This window comes from Leiobunum rupestre, chromosome 4 (genome assembly GCF_980474605.1).
Source record: "Leiobunum rupestre chromosome 4, qqLeiRupe1.1.hap1, whole genome shotgun sequence".
Lineage (NCBI taxonomy): Eukaryota > Metazoa > Arthropoda > Arachnida > Opiliones > Sclerosomatidae > Leiobunum > Leiobunum rupestre.
Window position 1 is genome coordinate 26,081,856 of NC_143387.1, and position 20,035 is coordinate 26,101,890.

General features: G+C 38.5%; 3 protein-coding genes across 7 annotated transcripts; 1 reads left to right on the plus strand and 2 right to left on the minus strand.

The window, feature by feature from the left end:
* Positions 1-216: 216 nt before the first annotated feature.
* LOC149947288 (short coiled-coil protein A) lies at positions 217-3,786 on the minus strand. 4 transcript variants are annotated; one of them, XM_090171446.1, is made up of 6 exons: positions 3,720-3,786; positions 2,314-2,422; positions 2,115-2,237; positions 1,895-1,981; positions 777-947; positions 217-536 (listed from the first exon to the last, which is right to left on the minus strand). In XM_090171446.1, exons 2-5 carry the CDS (start codon positions 2,378-2,380, stop codon positions 784-786), a joined length of 441 nt encoding a protein of 146 aa, XP_090027572.1. In that variant the 5' UTR covers positions 2,381-2,422; positions 3,720-3,786; the 3' UTR covers positions 217-536; positions 777-783. The 4 variants fall into 4 exon arrangements, with proteins under 4 accessions (XP_090027572.1, XP_090027573.1, XP_090027571.1 ...); XM_090171447.1 differs by having other exon boundaries at positions 809-947; positions 2,314-2,445; positions 3,720-3,785; XM_090171445.1 differs by having other exon boundaries at positions 2,314-2,445; positions 3,720-3,785.
* Positions 3,787-6,642: 2,856 nt separating this feature from the next.
* Positions 6,643-10,977, minus strand: LOC149947289 (uncharacterized). Of its 2 annotated transcripts, none has more exons than XM_090172523.1 (3): positions 10,100-10,977; positions 7,382-7,567; positions 6,643-6,860 (listed from the first exon to the last, which is right to left on the minus strand). In XM_090172523.1, exon 1 carries the CDS (start codon positions 10,766-10,768, stop codon positions 10,289-10,291), a length of 480 nt encoding a protein of 159 aa, XP_090028649.1. In that variant the 5' UTR covers positions 10,769-10,977; the 3' UTR covers positions 6,643-6,860; positions 7,382-7,567; positions 10,100-10,288. The 2 variants fall into 2 exon arrangements, with proteins under 2 accessions (XP_090028649.1, XP_090028650.1); XM_090172524.1 differs by lacking the exon at positions 6,643-6,860 and adding an exon at positions 7,240-7,286.
* A 4,817-nt stretch (positions 10,978-15,794) lies between these two features.
* On the plus strand, positions 15,795-18,796 carry LOC149947290 (uncharacterized). Its single transcript, XM_090172273.1, has 3 exons — positions 15,795-16,239; positions 16,314-16,411; positions 17,967-18,796. The coding sequence occupies exons 1-3, from the start codon at positions 15,961-15,963 to the stop codon at positions 18,391-18,393; spliced, it is 804 nt and encodes a 267-aa protein (XP_090028399.1). The 5' UTR covers positions 15,795-15,960; the 3' UTR covers positions 18,394-18,796.
* The last annotated feature ends 1,239 nt before the right edge of the window (positions 18,797-20,035 follow it).

Here is a 20,035-nt window from a genome sequence, read left to right on the forward strand (position 1 = left end):
GGAAGCAGCCTAAAGAAAAACGCCATTAAATATTTGAAAGAGGGAATAATGAAAGCACCACATAGTTCGGCGCTGGTACATTCTATAAAATTTAAATAACTCCTTAAAGCTTATGTTACGTGGTATCTGCCACTAGGCACTGCCCTAATCAGAGTGGAACTCAGAGCAGCAGTTGAGCGTTTTCATCGTATTTGCAAAATAAAAGGAAACGTGAAATTGTGGTTTTGATACATTTATTGTCAAAATATTATAAACATGGCACTAAAAAAAATGTGTTTGAAATTATTAAGAAACGATGACTAGATGTAAATTTTTATAAGGGATTTTATCCTTAAGCTAATGTGTGGGTTTTTTTTTCTTGCAATATTAAATAAAATGTGATGTTAAATATTTTTTAAGTTTTTAACACAATAAAGTTGACCACATAAAGAGTCTCTCCTAAAATGGAAATTTGAAATCCAACGAGATCATAATATTATGAGTAGACTTGAAAAGGATAAGCTTCAGCAAATTATTTCTTAGTTTTCGCAATTCCTCTGTGTTATATGAAATAAAAAATAATTTATATAAAATGAAAACTGTAAAAGAATGTTCCTTTTGGTCTGCGTATAGTTGTAGGCAGTTAAGACGCAATTTAAACACGTCATTAGGAATCTGGACAAAACGTAATTTGTACATGCTGGTGCTTTTGGTTTATGAGTCTAGATCAGTGAACTTAATTAAGCGGTGAGTGCGTCTTAACAATTGTGGTAACACAGCCAAAAGAAAACTCAGACCTTTCTCTCAGAAAAGGGTGAAATCAACTTGCTTCTTTTTGTTTTTCGGGGAAGTCGACTGGAAAACACTCGAAGCTGACATAAGATTCTCAATGTATTGACCCAGCACCTGGTTTTCAGATTTTAGTTTCAAGTTTTCCTCCTTTACACTATCGACTCGCTGTGATAGATCTGAGCAATATTTAAAATATTTATGGTAAATTCCAAACAAAAATTACTTTTAATAAACATATTAGGTAGATTTATCGGGTATTTTCCTTCCCATATATAACACCATAACTGAAATGCCTTTAACAGGGTTTCCACAAAATTTATAGATTCAAATTCCCTGACCATTTTAAGGCCAAAGTTTTTATTTCATATTTCACTTTTATCAGATGTTAATAAATTTAAATGGACTTATATTTCAGTAAGAAGTCTATTGCAATGTTGAAAAAATTAGCCAAACTTTCAAGGAAATAAATGATAATCATAGATCTAGATTCTAGAGTAAAAGTCCCTTCAAAAAGTGCCAAGATAAAATTGAATTCCCTGAATTTTTAAAAAATTTTAAAATTCCCTAACATTTTAAAACCATTTTTAAATTCCCAGACATTTCCCTGACGTGTTGCAAAACTTGCAACCCTGTTTAACAATGGTGAAACATTAGTAATTCCGATTACAAAAACGTAGAAATTCAATTTAAAATGGAAACCCCCATTCTTAAAATTGTCACAATACAACTTGAAAACCCTAAATCTTCAGGTCTAGGATGAGCTCTTTTACTGGCCAAATGAAATTTGTTCTAAATATTATTTAGGGTTGCCGCAGTTTTTTCACAATCAAATTCCCCGACTTTTCCAGGTTTTCCCTGACCATCTCCGGAGATTTTCCCTGACTTTTTTTGTGCCAAGATTTCGTATTTTTTAACCTATATTTTATTAAAAGTTTCCTATTTGTAACCAAAATTAAATTCCCTGACATTTCATTGATTTTTAGACTAATTTTTCAAATTCCGTGACTTTTCCCTGATTTTTATACCCATATTCAAATTCCCTGACTTTTCCACGAATTCCAGGTTTTCCAGGTACCGTGGCAACCCTGTTATTATAATTGGTCTCGTTCTTCAAAGAACATACCATCTAATGTATTTTGCAGCTCTAAAACTTGGGCTATGAGCCTAGCTTTTTCCTCTGCTTCATCTGGGCTCATATCAGGATCCAGCACTGGTTAAATGGAAAACATTTATATTTCAACTTCTTTGAACAAATTTTGTAACCATAGATCAAAAAACTCCAAATTTGCTTATAAAAATTTGGAGCTCTAGGTTACATTAATAAATCCTTGGTAATAATTTACACGATGACATTGGACTCCCAGCTCCATTCAAAAATGCAGAGGGTATAGATTCAAAACTTTGTTTTCCCAGACCATGACTATCCAACGAGGCAGTTGTTTCAGCATCACTGTCATCAGACACATCTAAAATTAAGACTTGTCAGTTTCAGTTAACGAAATTCATGTTCATCCCAAACTTTTAATATTAATTAAATATAACCTTGCACATCTTCATCCGCAAGTGGAATGCTGTTCATTTCTTCTAGAAATTTTGTGATACCAGACATCTCGTATAAGAACTCTTATCACTACGGTATTTTAGGGTATGCCTAGAGGTAACGTTAGAAAAGATCTGAAAAAGGAGTTCCATGCGAGATAATTAAGGAAAATTAAAATTATTTTAGGTTAACATACAAGGTTAGAATATAGTATATCAAAATACTAAAGACAACATTATACAATAAAAGGTAATGCATGCCAAAGGTTAAGAACCCCAGTGTTGTAAAATCAATTAAAAATTTTAGGGTTATTAAAGCCATTAGGCTGGTAAATAATCTAATTACTAAAAGACCAATACATTTTCTGTAAAAGATTTAACTCTTATTATTTCCAAAATCAAGAAGCTTAAAATGAAGAAACTAACAAGGAGACGACCCGAGGTGTAACACACCGATTTGGTTTAAACTCGGGGTTTGGTAGACCTTCATGTAACTTGAAAAACCCTAAAGGGAAATGTCTCCATAGTCAACCGTTTTGCCATGGCAACCAAAAATGTTTTTGACAACACAAAATGGAAATTTTTCCATTGAATATAACATGGGAATCTGACCAATTTTAGGGGTACCCCGTGTTAAAAAATTTAAATTTTTAAAATGCTAAAAATAGAAAATATAAATAAAAAATAATACAAAAGTTCGAAATTGATTAAAATTTTTACAGAGGGTAACCCTTAAAATTGGTCAGATTCCCATGTTATATTCAATGGGAAAATTTCCCATTTGTTTTGTCAAAAACATTTTTGGTTGCCATGCCAAAACGGTTGCTTATGGAGACATTTCCCTTTAGGGTGTTTCAAGTAACATGAAGGTCTACCAAACCCCAGAGTTTGAACAAAATCGGTGTGCTACACCTCGGGTCGTCTCCTTGTAAGTTGTTAAAATTGGTATCTTTCAACTGCATTTTCCATCAAAAATAGCTCAATAAATTTTAAACCAGATTAAAAGTTGTTTTAAATGGGAATCAAATCTGCAGATTATTTACTCTAATGGCCAAGTGGAACAGTTAGTGAATAAGTCCATGGTGTTAAAGACAACAGGTAATCCAAAAAATTTATAAATGTATACATAATTTACTAGTAACCCTTGCCAAGTAGTCACTTTAATTTAATCCTCGGTTAATTTAATTAGTACAGTACAAACTGTACAAGAGACTCGTACTGTACAATTAACCAAGGGTTAAATTAGAGTGACTGTAATGACAACTTGGCAAGGGTTACTAGTAAATTGTACATTTTACTACAAGTACATTTATTTAGAAAAATGTCCCTTTATTATATTGATATTATATGAGGATATTTTTAAAAATATTATTTTTACTTAAGTAATCTGCATTTAAAACTAAATTTACCAAAAATGCCTCCCCGAGAACTTTAATTCTGTGTGGTGATGACAAATTGACGTTTTGCGTTGCCACGGCCAACTTTGATTTCGCGCTGGCGCGGCAGCGCGAAATCAAAGTTGGCCGTGGCGTTGCGGCCGTTGCCCGATCATCCTCGATGTTTTTTTTTAATCCTAGAGGCCGCTAAAGGCGAAACTTAAGCGCGATTTTTGAAAAAAATATGAATTGAAAAAGACAGTGTGTACAATTTATTTATACCAAAGATAATGTATACCTCGTACCGTAGATTCGAAATAACTGGCCCGCGTGTAGTCAATAGCGTTTATCCACTTCCTGCCTGAACTCCGAAAAAATTAGCTCCATAGTTACCATGCTAACCCATAGAAATCTCAAACCTATGAGATTTCTATGTGCTAACCATGCTAACCAACTATAGATAAGAATCATAAGACGACGGCCCACTTTGATGACGCGCTGTTCTGATCAAAGTTGGCCGTGATTGAACTATGACAGCGACCGATGGATGCCGATTTTTCGTCCAACTGAAAACTCTGAATTCGAATCTAGGGTACGGAGTAACGGAGTTCTAGATTATCTCCCCGCCATTTTAACTAATTTCAGTGAGATTCGTTAACCTCCGGGCCGTTTTATCCAATTGTCTTAATGGTCACTGTTCAGTCCGGCAGGGAATTCTGACCGGATTCAACTAAAATATAATTAGTAAGAACATCAAGCTACTTCAGATTGACCAAGAAACGAAAGACATTTTTAAAGAACCGCCTAGGGGGCCTATTCTTGTCTTGGCGATAAGGATTTCGCCGGTCGATGTCGTTATGGCGATATTTTCTCGATTTCGCTATAGCGACATGGTTATCGCCAAGACAAGAATAGTACGCAGCATGCTATATTGATGAAACTGGTCGCCGACTCGTCGATCGTTTTCGTGAACATTTACTTGATATTCGAAGCCACCACGACAAGAATCAAGTAACTAGACATTTCAACAACGTCCACCCTATCGTTGCTATTTCAGTCCGCGTCCTGAACTTAGAAATCGCATAGGTACTCTGAACTGGGCGACGTACTCTGGACACCACCGGAATCGACCTGTGGCTGTTCTGCATTGGTGCCTTCGGGAGATAACGGTGTTGGATCATAGGAATCTGAAACTAGCTCTGGTAACGGAATCAGACATCTCCCTCGTGCCATGACGACGATCGTAATTGGATTTATGCATCGCTTTTGTTCGTTGCTCGGTGAACCAGATCTTGTTGAGGTGAACTGACGGTAGCAGAAAGATGGACTTGTTGGAACTATTGTGATATTTTCAGTTACTAAATGATCGGCTACAATTTCGATTGTACCTATGGTCCTGAAGGTTATCAACGGTGAGAACAGGCTAATTCACAACATTTGTAACTCATTTGAAAGCAATTAATTCCCAAGCAATTAATTTCTTGGAATATTTTAGAGTTAAAATGCGAATGTAATAACGGTGAAGTCAGTACCCAAAAAATGTAGGACATTCCAATTGTATTTTTTTTAACTAATTGGTTTAGATTTTGGTCAAGCAAAAATTGAAGCAATCCAATCTATTCTTCACATTTTGACAATACAGACCGCCATCTTGCTTTCTGTCGTTTTCATTGTTCATAATTATAGGCTAGTCCTCACCTGGGTTTGAATTTTGAGTTCCGGAAATAGATACTTATAAGCGTCATTTTTCTCAGTCACTATATGATATGGAAACTTGCAAAATTAAATTGCTATTGTAACAATTGGTAAGGAAGTTAAATGTTATCTAGGGTCTGAAAGGATGTTAAATGTGGTCTAAGGCCCCTGACGAGTCTAAATACTGTTTAGGGCCCATAACAGTAGAGTAGCCAGGATTTGGATTTTTACAATTGAAAAAAGTAAAAAAACAATTATACATACTTTTCGGGGGGACAAGTGCCTCACTAGCTGTGACCTCTCCCTTGGCTACGTCTCTCGCCCATAAGGAGGCCATACGTTGGGGATCTTAGGAAAGCTAAATCTTGTATAGAGGATGAATGCTATCAACGGTCCATGTTCATTCGCAATACTTTTATTTTTAATTTTAATTTATAATATTCCTAGAAATGTGTAGTTTACAAATTGAAAGCTTCGCGCGCGTGATCAAATTCATTTCACATAAAGCTTGTTTTCGACTAGCGCGCGTTACGACGTGTCGCCCAGCTTTCGGTCGTACCAAAGATAATTTAAACTCGTACCCTAGATTCGAAATCACTCTCTCGCGCGTTGCCGATAGCGTTTACCCACTTCCCGCTGGAACTCAGAAAAAATTCGCTCCATGGTTTGCGCCTTACCGCAACCGATGGAGCCCGATTTTTCTGAGGTCACGTGCCGGAAAAGGGTAAACGCTTCTTAACAAAACCGTCAATGGGAAAGCTCTCAGTATTCGAATCTAGGGTACGAGTTTAAATTATCTTTGGTCGTACAAACGTTTTGACGCTCGTAAAGAAAAATGCATTATGACGCGGGCTAGTGAAAACCAAACATAACACTTTTTAATAGCGATTTCAAGTAGAAGCTCACAAATTCAAAAGAACGAGATGAGATCTCTTTAGGGGTGTAGCGAAGACTGTTTTATTGGAGGGTGGCGAAATTAACTTCTCGCCAACTCGACCAAAGTTTGCCAACTATAGAAAAGTTAATTATTTGGTCTTGTTTTTTAACTAATTTGTTTAGAATTTGGACAATTATTTCTTCACATTTGGACAATAAAGACTGCCATCTTGCGAAATAAACTTATCGCCAACTCAACCAAAGTTTTGTCAACTCCAGAAATGATATGATGGCTACGATCCTGTGTCTATTGCTTCTTCGAAATTTTCGGATCGAGCTGCTTCGAGATAGTGCTTGTAGCCTGTGGAGATCAAAAACCTCTTCACGAGCTGTTCACAGCATACCTCAGTGGCTACAGCCCCCAGCCTCCAGTCTTTAGTCTCCGACTTGAAATTCCATGGAGACTGCGCTGTGGAGACTAGAGGCCCGGAGGTCGAAAGGATCTGTGGAGACGGGAGGCCTGGAGACCAGAGACCACTAGTTGTGGCGGACATTGGAGACCAGAGGCATACACAGTGGAGCAAGCACGTAGATATAGAAAGTCTAAGGGGGGAGACGGGTTATAACACAACCAGATGAAATCGCGAGCGCAGCGAGCTCGAAATTTTTCGTTAGCAATAACGCATATTTAAAGTACTGGCTAGACTCGGGACGAGTGACAATGACATTTCCGCACGTGTATCAAACGAAGTTTTTTAATACATTTGCGAGAAAATGATAATAAAACAAAGGACAAAATTGATATTGTTTTGCAAAATTTAATTTCGTATAGGAATCGAGTCCTAAGGGGAGTTTGATCTCCCTAACGCCCCCACCCCTTATATACGTCCTTGCAGTGGAGCTAAAATCAGCAGCTTCGTCCTCCAGTCTCCATCCTCCGAAACCAAAAACTTGCCAACCTAGGGTTTGTAGATTTCTAGTGGAGTGTGAAATCCTATGACTAGCACTTTTCGACCGCCTGTAATCACGCTGTGAAAAACGCAATGAAATTGCGCGAATTAACCACTAACGACCAGTTAGTAAGCAGACAATTGTAATTCCTGGAAATTTAAGTGCTTTCCTACCCTCACTGATCAAGGAACTTGCCAGCCCTCATTGACCCAGGATATTGCCAGCCTTCATTGACCCAGGATATTGCCAGCCTTCATTGACCCAGGATCTTGCCAGCCCTCATGAACCCAGGATCTTGCCAGCCCTCATTGACTCAGGATCTTCAAAGCCCTCATTGACCCAGGATCTTGCCAGGATCACTAGAGCAAAAAAAGTAAATCATTCTCGCTTTCTTCTGAATAATTATAATCACTCTCATTGAATTGGCAGTTTTTATGCGTTTCTCTTTGAATGATTTGTTTTTCTTTGTTTATGATTCGCTAATTTATTTAAATGCTTCGCTTTCTTTACAAGCATGGTTCTAGAAAATTATTCTTAGGTGGGCCCATACTTTAGGAAATAATAGGGAGTGGAGGAGGAAATCGAATGGAACATATATCTAGACTAATCACGTACTACTTATATTAAATTAATTATTCTCCAAATTGTTTGGCCTCCACCTTTATATTTTTAATACTATATCCATGATTATTATGACCTGATGGTAGGTTACACGAAAGCGTGATTAAACTTCGTTGTTTGTATTCCTGTGCTTAAATAAAGTTTCTCAGATTAAAAATCAAAAATCAACCGGTTTATTTGCATGTATTAGGCGCTTGAATAAAACATCTCCAAGGAAATTGCAAATAAGTAATATTTCCGAGAACCAGGACCTGCAAGTCTCTGTTTATATAGAGCTTGTGGAAATAATGGTAACTTTTCACCTGTAAATAGAACGTCGTGTTTTTATTAAGCCTTAATACGTCAAAAAAAGCTACCTGGTTGCATACCATACAAGTGAAAAGTTTCCATTATTTCAACAAGCACTATATAAACAGTAACTTGCAGGTCCTGGCTCTCGGAAATATTACTTCTTGGCAATTTCCTTGAAGATATTTTATTGAAACGTCTATTGGGCGAACATAATACTAAATGTTGGATGGCTAGTATGAGCGGAAGAATGAAGAGTCTTCTTCCGTTTGAAAGTGAGACTAGCTTAGACAGGACCTTATCTCTTGGAAAAATATTCAGCCAGTGTAGTTCTCGAACTGCGATAACGTGTTCAACGGCTGGTGTGATGAACACTACCATTTTAGCTCAATTTCAGTTGGTCGAAGAGCCGACCGGAAACTTTAAGTATATTGTTTTAGTAAAAAATTCTGGTCGAACCTTTTTTCGACACTGACACTCGCTAAGCTCCTACTTGAACTTAAAACTGAACTGAGCAGTATATTATCGCCCTTAGGTTCTAGGTTATTCAGGTGCCACGTTATTCAGTTTAAATGTTTTTCATGTTCCAAGTTATTCCAACTACCCATCTATCTTCACGATACTAAATTTCCACGTTATTCAATTCCATATTAGACAGCATCTCCGGCAAAATGACTTTGAAAGTCAGTTCTATTATAATTTTTGTGAATTATCAATTTTTTTTACTATGTTATTTACGATTGAAGAAAAACGAGCTAATGAGAGAGTGATATTTTCAACTCAATACGTGTATTAGATTTGTAGCAAGGTGTACCGCAAACAGAGTGCACACCACCGGAGGCACTCATCATATTGCCCTACGCCAGCGTCCACAGCCCGGACAGGTGACAGAACAGCCAAGGCAGCGAGATAACCCTACCGCTGACGGTCTCACCTTCGATGCGAGCCGCTCAACCCAGCAGAAGGTGCAACAATGGGACGACCAACCCCTCACTTCGCATACAGCAGTGGGAATAAGAGCGGATGCTATAGCAACTCCAGCCGACACCCTACCTACGTAGGTAGAGAGCCATACCCTTCAGAAAGAGCTCCTAAAGGGGAACGACGGGCACACAGCGGCCCAAGTAACCCGGCACAGCTGGTACCGGACACCCGGTGTTGTCCCAAGAGGCCGGGAAACAGGACCACTGCGCCTCCTACGGAGACCCGCCACCCCACAGCAGGCTACCCAGTCCTCCGAGGTGGCCAGTTTACCTGGACCCTCTCCATTAGCCTGAGCCGAAGCCCAGTTTCTAGCCCATACCTGACCGAAATCGGAGGTGGATATAGGACCATTTGATCAGAGCTAACATCTGATCAAACTACCGCCCATATGGGTTACAAGAGCCGGACCCCGACTCCCCGGTAAAGCCACTAGTTATTGCAGACTCCTACCCCTTAAGGGCCAAGTAATATATAACATTTATTGTTTCCCGATATATTAATTCCATATTATTACGGCAAAGCAAGTGAAAATAGCGGAAATTATTCCGTCGGAAACCTTGTGCCGTCTACTTTGATTTGGGAAATGTGATTTCATTAACTCCCTCAACATGAGATATCGCCGGGAGTGAGGCGAGCTCTCGCAAATCCCACGCTTCTTAGAAGCAAAGAATGCTGCGGTCCGTCATGTGAATGGGCTAAGCGGTAGTTCGATATTTAAAATCAATGTTAAAACTAAATCTTCAGAAAAGGATTTCGTTTAAATCAAAATAACATTTTATTTCGATGTCAATAATAACGGTAATTCCCGCTTTATATTAAAAATAATAATAACAATGTTGATAATAAATACATAATACTGGCACAGGCAATTTTAAAAGAGCATGTTTTTCTTTCTCACGGAGAAATGTACACAATTTCAGGATTATTTAACAATCCCCTTAAAATAAATACACTTGGAATAAATAAAAAATGTACTAGAACATGAATGAGGTACACACCTGTATTTAATGTAAATAAGTGATGTACCACTGTCAATGAGAGAGCTCCGTAGTACAATATCGAAATGAGCCGTTCGGGTTTCAGAGAGCGCACTGTACCGATTTTAATCTCTGAAGATAGTCTTATTGACTGATTACAAACATCTGGTACGTGAAAAGTTATTTTATATCATTCAAGGTGTGAGGGGACTAGATATCTTTACAGTAACAGGAAGTGTGGTTAATAAACTCCCTGTGGTCCACCACGAAATTCTGCTTGCGATGTCGGCGCTTATTTCTCACCGAGTTGGTGCTCGGCGAACCGGAAGGCAACGTCTGTTCAACTAGGAAGTACAGAGGGACGGGGTCAGTTGTCAGCGGCGAGCAGACTTGAGAGGCATTGTCGCAACAGCCGGCTTGAGAATCGCACCGATGCAAGAGGACGTAGCTGGGCAAGAATATCTTGTCTGGCTCGTTGTGAACGTCTTGGACCTTGATCGTTCTCGGTTGAGGCTTGGAACATTCGTGTGGCCGCATCGACTCGTAGTTGTTCAGGGCTTTTTTATAGTCCGCTTCGTTCATGCTCATATGCGGCTTAGCTTGACACGACCATAATAACAACACCGTGGTAAATCCAAGTACTAGGACTAGCTGCGAGAGCTTGTTGGAAGACGTCGACAAGTTAGCCATCTTTCTTCGGATTAAGAAACTTTTCTTCTTCTTTAAAATAAATATATGAGAAATGTGGCGGAGCCAATCTTATCTCCTTTCCACCCTGCTTATCGCAAATTCTCCCGTTTCTAGTTGAAAAATAGGGAAAGTAGCGAGACTGGCCACTATAGACATAGATACGCGGATTTGATGTGTTAAATACACGAAGACGAGCTGACTCTTTGAATAGCGTCTTTGTTGTTCAAGCTGCACACTCGATTTGAGAACAAGCGGACGGCGCTGTCGACGTTTTATACATCAAGACTAGAAACGGGAAATTAACTCTTTCCCTCGCGGAATATTTGAACGGAGCGAAGGGGAAAAACGGGCCAATGAAAATAATAAACCGCCGAGAAAAAACACCGAAAAAGTGGACCGCCCATTTTCTCGTAATGTTGTGCAATCTCAAAACCGTCGTACGTACACCAGAGGCGTGTACGTAACTGCGTAAATTGGCGCTTTTAATCGCTCGTTTCGACAATTTGTTTATTAATATTCGTAACGGAAACGGCGATTTAAAGAAGCGATATGATTCGATACTAGTTAAATGAAACACGCGCTTCTTTCATTGGGGTTAAACCAAATTTTCGACACATTTACGCCAAATTCGAAGTATCTCTTTACGGCATTGACGGGAGACCTCTGTAGAATTTGGGACGTCGCGGCACGTGGTGAAATCGAAGAGGGAATTTTCGTTTCCCGCCATTCTATCCGGGGAGGTCCCCGACAACGTCAAAGCTGTAATAAAAGGGTTGACCCTGTTGAATGAGTAATATGACGTCAACGGGAGGATTGACCAATTGAAAACTAAGTTCCGTTTTTTAAATTAATCATCGGCTCGTGCCTTCGCGAAGACACCGGAACCAGCGACAGAAACGCGTCGGAGCCCGACAAAGTGGTAGACGAGCCAATTTCGTTGACGATATACAACTGTCGTAACTCAAGAGCTAAATATTAGACTTCCATATTAAAGTGACTAATAAAAGGATGTACGAGACAACGATTTCCCGACTATTGTCTTAAATATGGTAATCGCTTCCAGATGCCGGTTGCAACTTCGCGAAGTAGATCTCGCGATTTCTCGTAACGGGCCTTACAACCACGTAGAAAATTTGCAATGGGCGGCTGCCCTTAACACGCTGTAATGTTTCTATGAAATTTTCCAAGAGGCCCATTCTAAGATTTTTACTTTAAAAAGAAAATTGATTTTTATAGGGAGAAACTGGTTTTCGAGATCGAGAATTCGCCCTTGATAATCGCTTTGACCCTCAAATAGTTTTTACAACACCTACCGGTATTGAAAACCATCTTAATTATAATTAATAGAAGGTTAAAAAAAATAAGCAACGCCAGACAACATCAATGAATGCCTTCGAGCTATAAGACGAGAGTTAGGCTTAAGAAATGTCCAGAAAAAATATCCGATACGCTAGACGCATTTCGAGTTCTTGATCACTAATAACAACTCGAATTAAATGAAGTATTAAAAGCGTCGAGTAAGAAAAGATCAACCACAAACGTTGTAACACATTCCTATTAATCCATTCCTTTCCCGTTAAACAATTTTAGCGACAGTGGGCGATTCTATATTTAATGGGTATTTAATTTCAAGATGAGTCCCTCTCATTAGGTAGTCCCCGCCACTCGAGTACGCGTTTACGGCGCCAGTATCTATATTTAGGATATCAAACCATCTACTTGGCGTCACGTTAATGTCTGTCTTTAAGCTGGAACACCCACGAATTGGGTGTATCTCGTCAGATTACGGGTGGCGGGAAAACATCTTGTTAAGAAAATAAGCGTGGAAAATAGAAAGAAAAGTTCGAGGGAAAAAGAAATAGTCGAGAAATAGATGGTTATCGTTGCGACATTCAATACGCATCAGCTATTGCTTGATTTAAATCTAATACTAAATTACCCAGGCCTTTCAGGCGCAGTAGGATCAGTTGTCGAGCGGCTGTCATTTTAGTGTCAAAGCGAATTCGCCGAATAGTACAGACGTCTTAAACGCGAGTAAATGGACGTAGGCTTATCTGAATTTATAACTCGTAAATTAGAAAATAAATATGTAATGTTAAATCATTTTTTTACTTATTATCACTTGGTTCAAATAACCCGATAGATATCTGAAGTACTGGTATTATTCTAGATATTATGATGGGTTTCTTTACAGTGTAAAAATTTAATCGGCATGACACGTTTGGTTGAAAAAAAATAGTGACGCTACAGAGTTTTTCCATAAGTAATATAAGAAACATAAGTGTGGCACTTCATTTTTCTTTTTTAAGGATATTTTGTTTCTCTAACGATCATATAAATTATTAAGCGCCTTAAGAGCTTTTACTCGCTTTCAAATAACTTTTAATAATAATCATTTATTGCGCCGGAGCGTGAAATTGGCCATTATAAACATCGTTTCTGAAGGTCGTCATTTCTGAATTTAAGACCTCTAGTATTTATCGACTTAACATGGAACACTCACGTATCTAAATTAGCTAATCAAATATCTTTATACAATCTCAAAAAACATCTCTTTTAACGGACAATATTTGCAAACAGCTGTATTACGCTTTGGTACACTCTCGAATAACTTATTGTATTTCAACTTGGGGCAACACCACTGAACTCAATTTAAAGCTTATTTTTTTTATGCAAAAAAGGATAATAAGAACAATTTGCCGCGCGAACTATCTTGATCACTCAAAACCTCTTTTTAATTCCATGAAAATTTTAACCATATATCAATTATATGATTTCTGTTGTTTAATGTTTATTTATAAGTCATTGACTATTTATAAAAATAATAACTTTATATTAAATAACCCAAAAACTACATTCACAAGGCAACATAATGTCCTAAGCTTACCAAAGGTAAAAACCGCCAAAAAATTAAAATCTATTTTTTATAAAGGTGCCAATTTATATAATAAATGTATTACGAATGATGTAAAAAATCTAACGCAGTTTAAAAAAAAGGCAAAAAAATTTATAATAGACAACCTCCTCTACTAAAATCTTTAACTAATGTAGCTAATTTTATATCAATACTCTTGTTATTATTTTGTGATTAATTATTTACACCTATATCTGTCTGTGGTTACATGGCCTAAAAGTCATATCTGACTTGGCCTAATATAAACTGTAATAAACCTATTACTATTACTATCATTCTAAATTGGCAGCAATTTTGCCAACGATGATTGTCTGACTTGACTAGTTTCGTCTTCCGATTGCGCAATACTATACTATAATAATATACTTCTATTGAAACTTAATCACGCTGTAGAACTAATTAAGTTATTTATACAGTTTGACGATAAGCGTTTTAATTTATTTAACTAGTTTCCGGTCGAAGAGAAAATCAAATTCTAATAACGTTTACTTAAATAATAAGCTCAGATAGTGCTGATTATTCAAAGAACTAGACCCACCGATTTATTCTTAAGTAATGTAAATCTGATTGTTAGCTAAAGTCAAAAGTCGCTTGATGACTTAGGCCTAAGGTGGTGCCTTGGGTATTAGCTTAGTTGATTATTATTATTATTATTATTATTATTATTATTATTATTATTATTATTATTATTATTATTTTTACTATTAATAATTTAAATCATTTTAATCAGATCATGTACTAGAAATATTTGTTACCCAATCATGTACTAGAAATATTTGTTACCCAATCATGTACTAGAAATATTTGTTACCCAATCATTTAAGGTTAATTTCAAATAAAATAGATAAAACATAAAAATAAATTATTTAATTCCATGAATGCTTAATTTCAATTAATTGTTTCAAGAAATTCACCTATGGATAAAGGAATTCGCCTCACATAAAAAAAAATAAAAAACTACGGTTTGAAATGTGGGAAAAAACTATTTACTAAATATCCCGTTATTTAATACGCCGGGAAATCACCAAACATGATTAAGATAGTGACTTTGATCCACCCATTAAAACGAAACTAAAAGTAATGTGCCTTTTTAGTGGCGTGTTAACACAGTACGTAGTTGAATCGCGCTGGATTCAGATAACTCACCCTATTACTCATCTAATAACCTTTTCAGATCAAAAAATTACCGTCTGCCAGACAGCCAGGATGCGGTAATACTATTCATAATTTCGGCATCTCCATACATGTGTTGAACAGGTTCGGTTGAGTCAAAAGTGGCCTAGGGGGCAGGGTGACGGGCTTTGTCACGATGCGGTAAAATATTTTGCGGGTTGTGGTACATCCTTAGAATAGTCGTTTCATTATCCTATTTCTTATCCGCTAGGAGGGCGAAATTAATCATTGTTTGTACATGGTGCTATACGAATGACTCAAGAAATGTAAAAAAAAAAAAATAAACATTCCACCGTGCCCAAACTCATTTAATTTGCATGATTTAATATAATTAAATGAAAGTAATTTCTGTTACGTCTAATTTGGTCATATATTTTGTCGATTGTGGAAAGAATCGCTTATCTTTATAAAAACGTACGGTGAATGTGACAGGAAAACTTCAACTTTTAGATTATATTTATCGAGAATTGTCTGAACACATATTTTTCGAGAGCAGGAAGCCGCGTACTTAGAAATATAAAAAAAGATTTATACTTCAGAATCCATTTAACTATTTATCATAATCGGAAAAGTCTACTTCGTAAGCCGCAGCTTCGTAAACAGGTTTAGCGGGGGAAACGGAAAACATAATTATTATCGGGCGTTTTGAAACGACACTTTCGGCGCCGAATAATGCCTAATTAATTTCGAATTAGAAATTAGACTCGTGACGTTTCGAGCTTTGAAAGAAAAAAACAAGGTGCGAAATAAAGATGTATAGTTAAATAAAAAGAAGGACAGCTTGTTAATTGTAAAAGAATTCCGATGTCTCAAAGAGATGAAATTTTCTAGGAAACTTTCTGTTTTTTCGTTGTATATTTTGAATAACGCGTTTCATCACCAAGTTAAGCGAGACCACCTAGCGGTAGCCGGCGAAACTAAAAAGAAAGGAGGCGATGAAGCGATCAATACTTGCTGGAACGGCTCGAGAGATAGGAAATGTCGAGTTTTCTTTCCTCCCACGATTTATATTTCCTTGGCGATAATATGTAAATTGTCTTCGATCTAAGTGTTAAAGAACTAGCGCGATTACGAATGTCTTGAGATAAGTAATGAACGTTCTTGGATGAGAATGCAGACGGCGGCGACGGGCGGAGGTGTGGCGGTGATTATCGGTGTGTGCGTTTTCCTGCCGCACTGCTACAACCTGGCAGAGAGCATCGCCCCACCTTACTACGGCCTTGACCGACCGGCGCTGGAATACGACTTGCCGCCTCTGCCTTACGGTTTCGATGGCCTGGAACCCTACATGGACTCCGAGACGGTTCGCGGCCATTACCTGGGACATCATTCCAGGTATACGGAGTCCGTGAATTCCGCCTTGAAGGAATGGAGGAGAGCCGTGGTGGGTAAACGACTTTCGACTTGGCGTTGACAATTTCTCGATGACAAATACCTTTTTTCTATCATTTCGTATAGGACAGGTTGTCAATTCGAGTGTCCATCATTGACATATTGAGAAATCTAACGCACATACCTCCGAGGTTTAGAGAAGAGATGAAAAACTACGGCGGAGGGTTAGTTTTCATTCGCTTTTAGCTGGAAATAAAGGCCGTGCCGCAAAACCAAACCACAGCCGACAGATATGAAATTGTATTAAATTAGTTTCAATTTAGACCATTTAGTGTTTTTAGTTTTGAACACAATAGTTCTTTTTTGAAAATCGGTGGATGATAATTAATTATCTTCCCCAATCTCTCACTCGCTTCCCATAAGTCATACTGTCGTCTGTGCCGTTTAAAGGGAGTATAAACCAAAAATATTATCCAATAGGCGCACTAGGAGTAGGGGGGCTCAAGAATTACATAGCAATAAACGATACAAATAGCACTTTTATTTAAAAGTCCCTTATGAGATAATTGCGCTTACATCCTCAAAGGAACATAATCCGCCACTGCCTTTAAGGCAAATCTTCGTCTAAACGTTTTTGATATACTGGTCACCAAACCTATTTTTGAAATTAAATTAAATCAAACTGTACCGTTACCCTGGTAAAAGGGGGCAAATATTGTATACTGTATAGTTCAGAGAAAGTCCGCCTGTGTCACCGTATAAAGCTTAAGGTACTAATTTTATTGTCATCGAGCAGGTTACACCACGTAGTTTTCCCTTCGCCACTTTTGTCGCCCTTTCTTACATACGCTTATAATTTCAAACTTTCCGCTATATCATTTAGATTTAATTATACTAGGCAGAAAGTATTCGCTTACTCGGAGGCGAAAAATGTACACTATAAACCGCGTTCACACTAGACACTTTGCAAACGTTTTAAAACGGAGGCGTATAAGACTAAAAAACTAATTTTGAGCCCTTCCCAAATTTACATGTATAAGACAAAATTACTTTTTTAGTCTTATACGCTGTTTGGTTCAGATTTGAAGGTTAATTTAGTGATATTTGGTAAGAGCACGTTGAGACCAATCGAATGATACCAATATCAGGTCATATCAATTTTTAAGGTCACCGGAAGTGACGTCACGTGGTTCGTATTCCCGGAAAGCAGGGCCGTAGCCAGGCTATAGATGTAGACCGGGCGAACCGTAATTAAGAAGGGGGCCAGTAGTATTCAGTGCCGTCTTTATAGATTTAGTTCGAGGAACGCCAGGTCGGGCGAAAACAATTCCAGTAAGGGTGGCGCCCGTACTGCCACCCCCCCCCCCCCCCCGGCTAAGGGCCTGCCGGAAAGCCCCCACTTTGACCCGTAAGACAAACAGTTCTTTGTTACAAATCACTAACCTAATTAAAAAATATCTTGACCCATCATGTACCTTATGACATGCTTATTTTGTCATGGGCTCTTGCACTATGGGTTGAGTGGCTTGCGTCAAAGGTGCGACCATCAGTAGTAGGGTTCTGCTACCCATGCTGGATTTGTCACCTGTCCGGGCTAGGTGGACGCTGGCGTAGGGCACTATGATGATAAACCTCCGGTGGTATGGTCTTTGTTACTATAGGTACACCGGGCTATACGTTCTGACACACTGTTCTTCGCGCTACACTAAACGCCTCCCATAAGCGAATAATTTTCCGCCGAAGAGATGACAATATAAATGGACCATTTTAATTTCCTAGGTACGTCAACCATGCCTTATATTGGGCGGTTTTGTCGGAGAACGGCCAGGGAGAAGACCGATGGCCTCGGGGCCCAATCGCGGACGACATAAAGACTTACTTCATCTCGTTCATGCACTTCCGAGACCAGTTTTCTGAAGCGGCGCAAAGTATCTTCGGTTCGGGTTACGCCTGGTTGTGCCGCAACGCCAGGAACGAACGAGACCCTAAAGAACTCAAAATCATCACAACGATTAATCAAGATTCGCCGCTCAGTTTGGGCATGTATCCTATTTTAGTCATCGACGTCTGGGAACACGCCTATTACTTGAAACACAGGAGCCAGCGCCTGAAATACATCCAGGAATGGTGGTATTTGGTCGATTGGGAGAACGTGAAGGAATTGGACGATTGGTGGCTCGGCATCAAAAAGCACGACGAACTTTAAATACACGCCATAGTACCAGAAGTATATATAATATATTTCTTGGAAGAATTCATCTTCGTCTATTGCTAATGTCATTTGCCGAAACATGTGCCCTTGATATTTCAAAATAGGTTTGAAAGAAAAAGTTGACTCCCATTATAAACAACCTCGATCCTGGGATGGTACATCCTGAATGGATCGTTCACTCACAAGGGATATATTATATAAACTTCTTCTAGTAAAAATTAACTTAGGTATAAACGCGTAATAAACAATAATTAAAGAATCAAGATGTGAACTAGACCCAATCCCGTACCTAGAGTCACGAGTGTTTTGTGTAGAAACGATAAGACGAATTTTAATTAGTTGATACGGGTTCGAATACATATATATATCACCAAGTACGCGATCAGCGAATTTTACAACCTGCATTTCCGACTTTGTCAAGGTCAATGATGAAAAATAAAGATAGCCTTGATCTTGCGTGGGTCGCTGAGCACTGTTTTTAGCTTTGACTGTTATTATTGCCATATTAATAATACTTCTTCAGTTTTACGTAATAAACTCGATAACACCCGTGATTATATATAAGTATTAGACCAAAACCTTGATAGGCATACTGTGAACATTTTACCTTAGCTTTGAGCCTTGATGCGTAAAGTTACAGTTTCAGTCAAAAATCATACATTTGAAATAAGCCTCCGAAAAATATAATTTACGTAGTAATTTAAATATGGGAATAATGGTGGGTGATTTTTCTCCGGGAATTTTTTTCGCGTGCTCATGTTCAACACGGGAATAAAGTGTCCGGATTTTCGAAACACACCCCATTTCTCTGTCGACGGACTTGGAGCGAATCTCTCGAGGACTCAAATGGAAAACGTTGCAAGTTTCAGCTTGGGTTACCCTCTCAAAGAAGGTGATTTGGAGGGGTCAAAACATCGGAACCCATTTGAAAGCGCCACAAGCCCACAATGGATATTGCACCCGTTTGGGTAACGTTTTTTTTCCGGCGTTGCACTCAATAAGCGTCCTTCGGGGGAGGGGGATAATTATCTTGCATCCTATTTTGACTTTAAAAAAGTGTAAAATCCTTTTAATGGCAATGACACGAGAAACGTTTTTATTGGCCTTAAATCATAGATTGCCGGGAGTAGTGGCTCACTCCTGTAATCCCAGGCGTCCGGGAGGCAGAGTTTGTGGATGGTCGTGCGAGGACGACTACCAATTCCCCAACGGGTGGTCGGAATACTACCGCCACGGGTGTCCCCACCCCTGTCTCCACGTATCCCCCCGTTGGCGTGGCCGTTACACATATATCGCCCTGATTAATCAGATGGTGTTTCGCCGGGCTCGCGGTCTTCTCAGATTCAATCAGCCCTTTCTTCCTTGAATAAAAAAAAATCATAGATTTCTAACCTATATTGTTTTCTCAACTTCTTGATTTCGCTATCATTTATAATAACGGAACTTGTTTATTGTTGCACGTGTAGAGGCAATGGAAAACGCTTATTTATCGACGCTTTATTTTATCAGAGTTAATGGAACGAATGGTTGACCAGATCCCAGAAATAACGGAGAGTTATATTAGTAAAAGTTGGGTGGTTGGGTTAGACCCAACCTAGCACTTCGACCAGAGGTCCATTGCGCAGCCCCAGCCAAT

Coding starts and splice junctions, on each gene's coding strand:
- LOC149947288 (XM_090171446.1), bottom strand. CDS start 2,380: ATGTCTGGTATCACAAAATTTCTAGAAGAAATGAACAGCATTCCACTT. Junction 2,238..2,313: donor TGCGGATGAAGATGTGCAAG/GTTATATTTAAT, acceptor TCTTAATTTTAG/ATGTGTCTGATGACAGTGAT. Junction 948..1,894: donor GCTGCAAAATACATTAGATG/GTATGTTCTTTG, acceptor AATATTGCTCAG/ATCTATCACAGCGAGTCGAT.
- LOC149947289 (XM_090172523.1), bottom strand. CDS start 10,768: ATGGCTAACTTGTCGACGTCTTCCAACAAGCTCTCGCAGCTAGTCCTA.
- LOC149947290 (XM_090172273.1), top strand. CDS start 15,961: ATGAGAATGCAGACGGCGGCGACGGGCGGAGGTGTGGCGGTGATTATC. Junction 16,240..16,313: donor AGGAATGGAGGAGAGCCGTG/GTGGGTAAACGA, acceptor CATTTCGTATAG/GACAGGTTGTCAATTCGAGT. Junction 16,412..17,966: donor ATGAAAAACTACGGCGGAGG/GTTAGTTTTCAT, acceptor TTAATTTCCTAG/GTACGTCAACCATGCCTTAT.